The 11,928-nt window shown below is 46.2% G+C and overlaps 5 protein-coding genes across 5 annotated transcripts; 3 read left to right on the top strand and 2 right to left on the bottom strand.

Annotated features, from left to right (window-relative positions):
- Nucleotides 1–631: 631 nt before the first annotated feature.
- On the bottom strand, nt 632–5,293 carry V1513DRAFT_172124 (AAA domain-containing protein). The gene is made up of 8 exons (XM_066894273.1): nt 5,187–5,293; nt 5,111–5,133; nt 5,019–5,034; nt 4,855–4,959; nt 3,826–4,767; nt 2,854–3,776; nt 1,527–2,802; nt 632–1,472 (listed from the first exon to the last, which is right to left on the bottom strand). Coding segments are annotated over exons 2-8 (3,966 nt in total). The 5' UTR covers nt 5,113–5,133; nt 5,187–5,293; the 3' UTR covers nt 632–770.
- A 116-nt stretch (nt 5,294–5,409) lies between these two features.
- V1513DRAFT_437577 (uncharacterized protein) lies at nt 5,410–6,532 on the top strand. The gene has a single exon (XM_066896943.1). The coding sequence runs from the start codon at nt 5,481–5,483 to the stop codon at nt 6,456–6,458; it is 978 nt and encodes a 325-aa protein (XP_066755956.1). The 5' UTR covers nt 5,410–5,480; the 3' UTR covers nt 6,459–6,532.
- A 608-nt stretch (nt 6,533–7,140) lies between these two features.
- On the top strand, nt 7,141–7,865 carry V1513DRAFT_456607 (ubiquitin-conjugating enzyme/RWD-like protein; the record flags this gene model as incomplete). The annotated part of the gene is made up of 4 exons (XM_066899584.1): nt 7,141–7,263; nt 7,344–7,433; nt 7,487–7,722; nt 7,775–7,865. The coding sequence occupies 4 exons, from the start codon at nt 7,141–7,143 to the stop codon at nt 7,863–7,865; spliced, it is 540 nt and encodes a 179-aa protein (XP_066755955.1).
- A 279-nt stretch (nt 7,866–8,144) lies between these two features.
- V1513DRAFT_437572 (INO80 complex subunit Ies4-domain-containing protein) lies at nt 8,145–9,316 on the bottom strand. The gene is made up of 2 exons (XM_066896942.1): nt 8,965–9,316; nt 8,145–8,915 (listed from the first exon to the last, which is right to left on the bottom strand). Exons 1-2 carry the CDS (start codon nt 9,189–9,191, stop codon nt 8,297–8,299), a joined length of 846 nt encoding a protein of 281 aa, XP_066755954.1. The 5' UTR covers nt 9,192–9,316; the 3' UTR covers nt 8,145–8,296.
- Nucleotides 9,317–9,468: 152 nt separating this feature from the next.
- On the top strand, nt 9,469–11,785 carry V1513DRAFT_437570 (concanavalin A-like lectin/glucanase domain-containing protein). The gene has a single exon (XM_066896941.1). It carries the CDS (start codon nt 9,668–9,670, stop codon nt 11,558–11,560), a length of 1,893 nt encoding a protein of 630 aa, XP_066755953.1. The 5' UTR covers nt 9,469–9,667; the 3' UTR covers nt 11,561–11,785.
- Nucleotides 11,786–11,928: the final 143 nt, after the last annotated feature.

The following is an 11,928-nucleotide window of genomic DNA, read 5'->3' as shown; positions in this document are numbered from 1 at the left end:
AAAAATCCATATGAATCCCTGTTCGCTCCCCAACAATGCCAGAATCTCTGTCAGCTAAATTTTACAGTTTAAAAGTTTCCGAGAACCCAACAGAATGAGAGTCGTTCCGAGAATCATGTGCAAGAAGTGTCCAGACTCGCCCTCCAATTACGGAATGCCTGAGAAGGAAAGCGCTTGCACTGTCCACGATCTTGTGGGATAAAATCGAAAGCGTGTCAGGCCTGAAGGTCTTATTTCTAAATTCTGGAGAAATCGATATTTGTGCAATTTATGGTGGCGGGAATTAAAACGAGCAACGATGTAAGTCGTGTAATATCACTCGGCCATCCGGTACAATTGACACCTGGGTAGTAACGGTCTGGCCCGAAGGTTGTGAGAGGCAGAGATATCGTGCTTGAGACGTTGGTGAAGGGGTTTTCCATAGTGCTTTGGATGAGGCGAATGATGACGAAGACGGCGACGGCGACGAAGGTTTCAAGTCCATAATGCGCATTTGTAGTATCGTTGTAGAAATAGATAGCTGATTGGCTGCATGTGTCAGACAACAAAGAGTAAACTGGTTCGAAGTTTTGCAGGATGAGTGCTCAATGCTGTAAGCCGATGAACTAACCTTCGTTGAAAGTTCGACAGTGGTCACGGGTATGGAATGCCCCAAGTTTCGTACTGCATTTTGGCCTAAATTCCTTCTATTATGTTACATTGTAAAGATCCGATTTCCAAAGCCAGCCATTTATGCTAATCAAACAGTCTCGCACATATATACCTTGATCCTAAAACACTTCACTTATTTTCTGTCTCTCTATTTGAGATTTCTGCCTTTCGTTTCGCGAGACTCTGAAATAATACTCGCAATAGTCTGAACCGTTCATGTACCTTAAAAAGTCCTCATCATGAGTTATAACAATTAACTGAAAATTTCTCTGTGCGCGTCTCGCGTCAATAATACTTCCCAAACTTCGCGCAAGTGATTGCACGTTCTCCTGGTCTAAATTAGTTGTCGGTTCGTCGAGCGCAATAATGCCACAGTTAACGCCAAAACATTCAGCTAACGCCAGTCTGATAATGATACTTGCGAGCACTTTCTGCCCGGCGCTGCAACGGCCACGCATATCAAGTTCGACGTCTTGTTTCACCATGCACACGCGGTAGTTATAAGATCGATTGCCTTTTGCAGATTCATCGTCAGACCGAATTAAAATCGTATCAACATCAGTGCCACTGTATGTCTTTTTCCACAGCTCGTCAATGATACGGTTAATTTCCTCCATTTTCAAGCTGTGATATTTCATGATCCCACTATCGAGTGCTTTGCCGTACTTGCCCAAGTCTTCACTGCTGGCTGCAGTGGTTTTGAGCTTGACTAGCGTCTCTCTGTAAGTCTCGTGCACATTCAGGAACTCGGTTTGTAATTCGTCCTCATATCTCTTGAACTGATCATCCATTTGCTTGAGTTCACCAACTTTACTTCCGTACTACCAATAGTAGTTAGCATATGCAAACTATACCATCTATTCGAGTAAACTCACATCAGCGTTCAGACGAGCATGATGAATTCTCAGTTGCTGCGCCTTTTTTTCGAACGCATCTCTTTCCTGGATAGCATTCTTCTGTTCAAGCCCACAAATCCTGCTGCGCGTCTCTTCAATCCTATCATGAAGACTTCGAAGCAAAATGTTATCCGAAATCTGACGCACCTGCATATCAACACTAGTGAGCTCCTTGTCCTGCTGATTCGCCCTCTCCATCAATTGATCTGTTTCCTCAACCAGTGTCTTCATCCGATTCGCATATTTTTGCGTCCGCTGCTGTGCATGCTCTAGTCTGCTGTCTCCTCCGTTTTCCTCATACTTCCCAATATCGGCATGAACGGTCATAAACTTCTGAAAGCTCGCGTTCAAGTCCGCCACTTCTTTCATCTTTTCTGATTCAATTTTATTGAAATGACTGCGCGTTTGCTCTAAATCATGAGCGTGACTCTGTAAAAGTGGATCCATCGTACTTATATGTGTCTTGACCTGCTCCATTTTGCTCACCGTATCTGCGATTTCCTTCCTTAATTCTTCTGCGCGTGAAATCAAATCGTTCTTGGCTTGCAACTTGGTTTTCTTATCATTGAGTACGGCCCTCTTATCGCGACTCTGATTCTCAAGGACATTGATTTGAGTTCTCTGGCGGTCGCGCTCGTCGGTTATTCTGACCAACTCCTTTCGATATTGACTCGCTATCGCGTTCAAATGCTGCCTTTCCTCCTCAATCTCATCCACTGAGCGCCCAATACCAGTATCATTGAGTTGCGAGGTGTAGCTTTCAATTTCTAAATTCATATCCGAGATCTCACTAGTGAATCGGACAATATCATTGACAACCTTGCGCAAAGATTCTAGCTCGCTTATCCGCTGTCGCACATCTGCAATCTCACCTGTCGCTTTTTCCGCTTCCCGACCAGCCGTGTCAAGTCGGGCCTCCAACTGCACAAGTTGTGCTTTGAGATCCGGAATCACTACATCGAGCTCCACCATCTTTGTAACATGTGGAGCAGCGCCTCGCGTTTCTTCTAGAATCTTCTCACTCTCTTCTAGTCTGTCAACTAATTGTGACTTGTTTCCAAAGTACTCTATTTGGGCATCCATGAGTTCGCAGAATATTTCCAGTTCAGTGGTACGACTAATGTCGTCGCTGTCTTCGATTTCATCCCTTTGATCTTTTAGCGGACGGCGGCAGAGGTTGCATTCATGTTTTTGCATGGCACTGTCACGAGCCTTTCTGTAATAAGCCAAAATAAAGTCGCACTGATTAAGATTCCTAAACGTGGTCAGTATGTCAAACAGTATAAATTTATGCACTCAGTCGCACCTTCTATCTCTCTCAACAGTCTTTTCCGCATCCTGTAGACAATCTTGGAAGGCACGAGCATAATCGGCGTCTCCGTTTTCCGGGCTCACAATATCCTGGAATACTTTCATCGACCGTTCCCTTTCCACACTCCTTTTCTGCAGATCGCCCTTAACAATGCTATATTGTGTCTCAATCTTAGACAGTTCCTTGGCACAAACCTCGTAACTTCGCGTAGCTTCATTCAGAGTGTCTTGCAATCTCTCCTGCGCAGCTTTGAACTGCTTTTCAACAGTATTTCTTTCCAGTTCCGCGCCAGTAAAAGCCTTAAACTTCGCCTTATTCGTGTTAATAACGGCATTGAGCTGTTCATCACGGCTGTTAGAATTCTTATGCAAGATGCCTAGGTTAGCTCTCATTTCAGTCTGCTTGTTCGATCTCGTGAGTTCATCGCTCACGGCGTCGAGTTTGCGCTCAACATCCTTCAAATTCTCTGCTTTTTCAGTCATTTGAACGGTGAAATTGGCTTGCTCAAATGCCGCTCTCTGGTCGCCAAGTTGCTGTTCTGCGCTTTTTAGCTGTGACGCATGATATACTATATCCGCTTCTTCGACGGCCACAGCATCAATCGAAGCTTGAAGTTTCCGAACATCATCCTGGCGTTTGTCGTTCGAGTTCTTTGAAAGTTTGTAACGCATTTCGTAACTCGACTTTTCTTCTCGAATCTGCTGAATTTTGTTCTGAATGGTGCCAATCTGATCTTCAGCCTCCGCTTTGTTGCGCTGAACTTGATTTGTGCCACTTCTGATCGCGCCCATTATTTTTTCTCGGAAGGCATCGATCTGGCGGCGATCGAGATCCATGATGCCGAAACCAGCGATATTGTGACGATCACAGATTTCTTTGATAAGATCTTGCCGTTTTTTTAGCCGGCCATTTTGTGCCTAGATCAAATTCAGTAACAGCTCATAAAAACTAGACAGGCATTATTACTTCTGCCTCAGCATTGAGCTTTCCCTCCTGGACCAACGCATCAGAGTGCTTCGAGCGTACGTGAATCAATTCTTGCTTCGCCTTCTCGATAATGTTCCTCAGCTCACGGAGCTCCTCTTGACGCTTATGAATATGAACAGAGAATTCTGCCTTCTTCTTCTCCAAATCCTCATCTGAATCGTGGAGTACTTCAACAGTACTCTCTAACTCCATAGCCTGGTCACTTAACGCCGCCAAATGAGCTCGCTTCTGATCTAGCTCTGACAGTACCTTTTGAAACTCTTGGCCAGACTTGAATAACGCGTTCAACTGCGCCTCGACATGTTGCATTTCGCGGCCCAAGATGGAAGCTTCCTCTTTAGTCTTCTCGATGTCACTCTTTAACTGGTCAGCTCTCGCTCTAATTTTATCCGCGCGGTCTTTATCGTTCTTGAGATGATCGACGTCATTCTGCAGCAGCCGTATCTCCGTCGCGAATTCTTTTCTCAAAGATTTAATAGTGTCTAGCGCCTTCGTATACTTCAACGCCTCAAAGATCTCATCGAACCGCTTCTTCAAAACAGCTGGCTCACTCAACGGCCACAGACTTTCATCCTGATGGCAGAACACAACATAATCCAAAATCGCTTTCGATACCCCCAAATACTGCGGCAACTGCGCATCCAGTTCCGCGCAGCGCGTGCTAATTGTCTCACGTTGCCCGTTGTGCATAACGAGTAGCTGGCCGTCGAGAGTTTTGAATGTCCGAGTTGTTTTTTTCATGGTGAGCTGCATAGAGCGTGTGCAGATCATTTGCATGCCGTTTGTGCTCGTGAAGCCAAGTTTGACTTGGGCCATTACTTCTTTTTCGCCAGCTATTCGTGGGTCGTGGATGAATGCGCCGCCTTTGTTCTGTGGAGGTAAGTCGCCAGTTGTGGCATAACGAAGACACTCGATGATGGTCTAGTGGGACTTAGCCTTTCATTCGGATTATAAATTACAGTCGGACATTGCGAAATAATCAAGCCAGATTAAAAGATCGTTGCATACTGTCTTTCCTGAGCCATTGTGGCCAACAATAAGAGTCAAAGGGGCGTAAAAATGAATCGTTTCGCGCTCAGCATTGTCGAACGATCGCACGCCCTGAATCGAGAGCTACAGCGATAGTTTAGTGGTTAATGTCATAAACTTCTTAAATCTTCACTCGACCATACCTTCTGAATACTCGACCTATAATGGAAAATAGTAGGTCAGCATCTTTATCCCACTAAACTATCTCTGCGCGTGAACAAAAAGCAGCGCTTACATCTTGAGAACTGTGACTTTATGCTGTATTAACTAATTAGAAGCTGACAAGTAGCTCGGCAGTCTTGCATACACACCTTGCGTACTTAACAAGAGCGATCACTCGTTAGATGCTGCTCGTTCGAAGACTGGCAGTGCAATCATCAATTACACTTAACCAGCAACGCGTACTCGAAGAGGAACGCGAGCATTGCATCACAACTCCAGCATAACGTGTCACACACAATACCATCAAACTCTAATTTTTTAGATTATCCATATGTCCCAATGAAATCTTTCTCGTGACCCCTCAATTTTTCTCTTCTCAAATATTTGGATTTCAAAGGTTTTCAAAGGTACGATTAAGACGATAGTCTCAAGTTACACAGGACATGCCGTCAACACATAATAAGGATAAACCCTGGGATATCCCTACGATCGATAAATGGCAGGAGCCGGAATTCAAGCAAGAAGACAATAGTTCTGGGCAACCCTTCACCGAGGAATCCTCTTTCGCTACACTCTTCCCAAAGTACCGAGAAGCCTATTTGCGACAAGTATGGGGAGAGGTGACGCGGACACTTGAAAAGAAGGGCATCGCATGCGTTTTGGATCTCGTTGAGGGTTCGATGACGGTAAAGACGACGCTCAAGACGTATGATCCCGCCGCGATTTTGAAAGGGCGGGATTTGATAAAGTTACTTGCGCGAAGTGTACCATATCCACAGGCTGTCAAGATTTTGGAGGATGATGCCATGGCTTGCGATGTTATTAAGATCGGAAATTTGGTTGGCAACAAAGAACGCTTTATTAAGCGCCGTCAGCGAATCTTGGGACCAAATGGAAACACCTTGAGGGCGTTGGAGCTTCTCACACAATGTTACATTTTAGTTCAAGGAAACACTGTGGCAGCAATGGGTGGGTATAAGGGATTAAAAGAAGTCAGACGAGTTGTGGAAGATTGCATGAGGAATGTTCACCCCATTTATCACATAAAGGAGCTCATGATTAAGCGGGAGCTCGCGAAAAACCCGGAGCTGGCAAACGAGTCTTGGGATCGATTCTTACCGCACTTCAAGAAGCGTAATGTCCAGAGAAGGAAACCGAAGGTGGTCAAGGAGAAGAAGCAGTATACGCCTTTCCCTCCTCCACAGCAGCCCAGACAGATTGATCTCCAGATGGACAGTGGTGAATATTTCTTGTCAAAAAGAGAAAAATCTCAGCAGGCTGAAGAAAAGCGGAGAGAACAGCGTGAAGAAAGGAAGGAGGAAAGAAAGAAAGAGCGCGAGAAGGACTTTGTCCCTCCGAAAGAGGAAAATGAAATAAAGAAAAATAGGAGAAAGCACAAACGGACGGCTGACGAACCTTAGTAGCGTTATTGTGGTTATTGGATAAAATTTAGTGTGTATAGTTATGTTAATGCATTAAGTTATCTCTGTTTTAATGTTCGTATCATGAGCTTGTAAAATCCGTCAAGGTCGCGACGACCAATATGTAAACTCTCGCTTTGTGCGGAGCATTATCGCGGTCAATTATGAAATGCAGCTATATAGGTATGCTACAACTATCTGCTGATTGTAGACTTCTATATATTCGAGTTAAAGAAGCCAATGCACCGGTCGTAATTATATTCGTCGTTTTGGTCTAAGTTATCTGCTGGATGGGAATTAATAACCCTAAGCTATCCGTCTAAAATGGCCACCGGATATTAACTTAACCTAAGATGGGGTTTGTAGCCGCCTGTGGCCATACAAGGTTTCTACGGCAACTCCCATATCCCTGTGAGAACTGTTTGTGTTGCCAAAATCGTTGCCATCATAAAGTTTACTCCTCTTCACTTCCTGCCCACTCCACCGGCCAAGGCTACGACCGAAATTAGCTACGCCATAGACGAGTAGAATATTGTTTACTTGTTTATAATTTTATATTACGTCTTTTTGGGTTTTCCGATCGTTTCGCCTTTTCGATCCGCCCTCGTCAACTTCTAGTCGCAGACAAGCTCGATTCGACAACGTCACTCCTCGGTCTCTCCTACCAACGTAGATAGAATATATGGACTCCCAGAACTCGACTCCCACCACTTTTTCGTCGCACAAGATGCAAGACGCGCCTACCACTATGGCCGACAGTCACTCTGTGACGAAGAGACTGCAAAGTGAACTCATGCAGTTGATGGTATACTTATTTTTGTGAACAATTTGGCTATGGGTTGTTTGGCCCCTGCCTAGAGCAGGACAGTGCTAACGTGGAGGCAGATGTCCAATGTTCCTGGAATAAGTGCGTTTCCAGTCTCGGATTCGAATCTCTGCCAATGGACCGGCACGATCTCAGGCCCGGAAGGCACCGTAAGTCATTGCGAAATGCTAGCTTTGTTAAAACATGTGTTAATAGACACTAGTACTACGAGGGGCTTACCTACAAGATATCTATGACGTTTCCGCCAAACTATCCATACCATGCGCCAGTGATCCGATTTGTTTCGCCGATGTGGCATCCTAACGTCGACATGTCCGGGAACATTTGCCTCGACATTTTGAAGGAAAAATGGTCTGCAATTTATAATGTTCAGACTATTCTGCTCAGCTTACAGTCATTGCTGGGTGAGCCTAATAACGCATCGCCATTGAACGCCCAGTAAGTGTGGCCTCAGGATGTAGCGGTAACGAGAGCTAACAGTAATCTCTAGGGCGGCTGATTTGTGGGACGGAAATCCGGCTGAGTATAAAAGACTTATGATGACGCATTACAAGGATATTGGCGAGATTAACGATGAGTAATCACGAAGACGGCACGACCACGTGTGTGGATGCATATGGGCGGAGTAGTGTATTTAGAAAATTTGTACATGTTCATATGGAACATTTCTATATTCACTTTTTGTGTTTACTGTCATATTTTTATTCCTCGTCACTTTTATGGTACATACTTGTTTTGTTTGCGTGGATAATTTTGCTGACTAAGGATAAGTACCGGCGCCAAGTTTGATTGTTTGTATGATACGGGGATTCTTATTGGATACATATTACATCAAAAGGCAGGATTTTGTATGTCTACGCGACAGATACCGACACATTCAAACCATTAATTAATATCTCAATACAAGGCATTTCAATATCCAATTTATCCGACACAATCCAACCCAAATATAATTATGTACAATAAAGTTTTAGCAATATAATACAGGTAGCCCAAACTCTGATATGCAAATCTACACTTCAAATTCGTCCAAAGATTGCCGCAGTAGAATAGCCGGAAAGCGACGTGGTCCTTTCTTATGCGGTTCGTCGACTTTAGCAGAATCTTTCGACCTTCCAGAAACCGTACTTAAGGACGGGATAGTAATCGTAAGCGGCGGCGGTGCTGGCGGTGCGGACGGAATAGTAGATTTACTGTCGTCTTTATTCGTTTCGGTCGACGTTGAACTCGTGTCCAGCTTTCTGTCATCCTGATCGTTCACTTCATTCATATTTTGAGCCTGAACCTCCTCCGTCGACCCTCCGTACCACGTCGCCACGCTCCACTCCCATCCTGTAAAGCTCTGCATTTCGAGCGGAATTTTTGCCCATCGTCGACAGGGTCTGCCAGTGCGATCAAGAGCGCGTAATTGCGCATTGATTGACCCCTGGTTTGCTTTCGGGCCGAGCTTAGCATGCGGACCATGGTGAGTGAGTGCTTGTGCTGAAGACGCAGTCGGGGTCGACGCGCCATTTGTGCCAGGGATAGAGGAGACTGCTGAGTCAAAAGGTACTGGCGAGCCGCTTAGCACTGAAAGCGGACGAGTCGGTGGGTCAGATGGTGTTATAAACGGTGAAGACGGAGTATCGGGACTATTTCGATCATTAGAGCATCGCAGCACGTTCGTAGCAAAATGCATACCGTTTCCTCCTCTTCCCACCACCGGCCGCGCCTCCGAATTTCCGCTTGACACGTGTGCCTAGATCTGAGGCGATGCCTGGCGGAGGGGTCGGTGGTGCAAGTGGCGATGACGGCGGAAGGGGGGATGACGCGATTGATAGGGACGCCGAGGCCGCCATAGCCTGCTCTTGTTGGGCAAGTAGCTGTGGGTTGAGCTTGAGGACGACGGAGCGAGATTGCCTGGACATTAGTTGTTACGGTAATCCTAGTGGTATTGTAGCTGGAATTTGCGTGTGTGATATGCGAGAGTATTGGAGGTTTAGATGGCCACAACAAGGAGCCGGCCGTGTCGCCGAAGCACGCACCAGCTAATATTTACAGACAATTTAATACGGGGTTGGCCCAGTTCCCGATAAAAGCGGAGAGTCTGCCAAGGGCCGCTTGGTGTTGTGCTAACTGTCGCGTGAGCTTTAACATAATGTTTTATCTACCTATGACTAATCAATTTACTCCATATATGCCACACTATTTGCACGAACTCGTCGAGCACGCAAAGCGATCGAACTTCCCAGAGATTGAGCTGGCCCCTCCGTTGTCTAAGACTATATTCGCTTACCACCAATAGTATCCAGCTCGGCACCAACTGGACGACGAATTAGTGTATATTTGATATAGGCCATAGTTGGTCTTTGAAAAGACTGCAGACACCGCATAGAAGAGCGCCATGGCGTCGTTCTCGCCCGACCCCGCGACCAAGGGTCAGCAATCCTCTGCCACGACGACGGTTTCTACGCCTGCTCTCGCGGGCCGCCCCGCAAATGAATTCTTCGTACCGAAATACCTCGGATCGACATGCTACGCCGACTGCGTCGCCAACTCGGTCGCCGTCGCCCAGTTAGCATCACAACGGGCTGCGCAGACGAGGGGATCGCCGGGTTCGTCCACCACGTCGTCACGGTCTGCTTTCGGCCTGTTGGACGGCGAGACTACACCGCGGCTTTACAACTATTCCGACTCGTCAAAACATTCATATCTTGTTCGCGGCTCGTCCGGATTCCAAGCGTTTGATTTACAAGAGAGCATTCCAGCTAACCCCGGCGACGTACCCCCGCATTTACCATCATGCTGGAGCTCTGAGGGCGTGTCGCAATCTATGGAAATCTTCGGGGACATGCTCGAAGTCAAATTCGCCGGTCCGCCAGCCAAAGGTAACGAGCAAGAAGCAGCCGCCGTACGCGCGAACCACCCGATACCTCCACAATGCGGCCTCTTCTACTTTGAAGTGGAGGTTCTGTCGCGTGGCAAGGATGGGTATGCATTTCCTCTTCCCCGCAATTTCACATCTGCATTTGAGAGGGACGACTCCATTATTAACGAACGTAGCTTCATCGGCGTCGGTTTTTGCGGGCCTAAAGTCCAGCTCAACAAAATGCCCGGCTGGGTCTCAGATTCATGGGGATACCACGGCGATGATGGCAATACATTTGCGTGCCAAAATAGCGGCAAGCAGTATGGTCCGACGTTCTCGACAAACGACGTGATTGGATGTGGTATCAACTTTCGAAATCGCACGGCGTTCTACACAAAAAATGGAATGGCACTCGAGACGGCGTTCAAGGATCTGAAGGGCACGCTATACCCTGCTGTCGGCATGCGTACGATTGGGGAGCATGTTCGTGCGAATTTCGGGCAGAGGGAGTTTGTGTTCGATATCGAATCGTACATGCGGGAAGAAAAGGCGAAAACATATACGCAAATCCACACGTTTCAGCCGCCACTGGAGTTATTGGGGGGGAGATCGTCGGCGAGGGCGGACACGGCAATCACGCAAACTATACATAAGCTTATTTCGTCGTATCTTGCGCATAATGGCTACGTTGATTCTGTCCGTGTGTTTGCGGAAGACGTGCAGAAGGAAACCAACACGTTTTCGTCGCCGAAAAGTATTGAAGATGGAGATGTAAATATAGGGGAGAATGAGATTGCGGAGGACTTGGAGGCGATTAATCGACAAAAGATCCGGGCTGCCGTGATGGAGGGTAATATTAATCGCGCGCTGAAGCTGACGGAGCTGTTTTTCCCAAAAGTGTTTGAAGACAATCCAGAAATCCTGTTCCAGCTAAAGTGCCGGAAATTCGTTGAATTGATGCGGTTATGTGCGTTGGCGAAAAAAGCCGAGTACGCTGAAGACGACGAAATGCAGGACGTCTCGAATGATGACGACACAGACATGCGCGACGCCAAACAGCCAGCGAAACCAAACTTGGCCGACCTCCTAAACGAATCACTCCGGTATGGACAGAAACTGCACGAATCTTACCGCAACAAAAAGTTCCCCACGTCCAAGACCGACGTGCAAAAAGCTTTGAACGATATCTTCGCATTGATGGCGTATCCAGATCCGATAAACTCACCCGTCGCCTACTTGCTCGCTGAAGAAGGTCGAGCGCCTGTCGCGGAAGATCTGAATTCTGCGATTCTGGTAAGTCAGGGAAAATCGTCAGTCGCGAAGCTGGAGAGGTTGATTCAGCACACGACGATGCTGATGCGCGAGTTGGCTGAGCAGGGTGGGCAAAGCGCTTTTGTTAATGTTCGGCATGATTTCTTGGCGCCATAGGTGTTTTTTATTTTGTGCTTGTTTTATTTTTGACATTTGTTGGGTCATGGAATGTTTATATGCGCTTTGACGGGTTATTTATGAGTTATTGGGCGATTCGTAATTCATTTTACTCCAGTATGTTTGTATCTTCCTTTATAGTAATTGGGTCATTTATCGTCTTACTTTATATTACATAGATATTGTAGCGATATTTATTTCTTAAAAACTTTGCAAACAAAAAAATCATACATCCCAAGTCCTGTAAATAGCCCAATTTTTTTATACAACGTACCACGCCCATTTATCTTATCAAACCACACAATACAGTATATGTAATGACTATATATAACGAAATAAAACAAAACCTTTTTAGACAAAGACCCATA

This window comes from Lipomyces chichibuensis (assembly GCF_038497645.1).
Source record: "Lipomyces chichibuensis strain CBS 12929 unplaced genomic scaffold V1513scaffold_3, whole genome shotgun sequence".
Taxonomy (NCBI): Eukaryota; Fungi; Ascomycota; class Lipomycetes; order Lipomycetales; family Lipomycetaceae; genus Lipomyces; species Lipomyces chichibuensis.
Note: the sequence above shows the minus strand (reverse complement) of the source record. Positions and strands in the feature narration are given on the sequence as shown.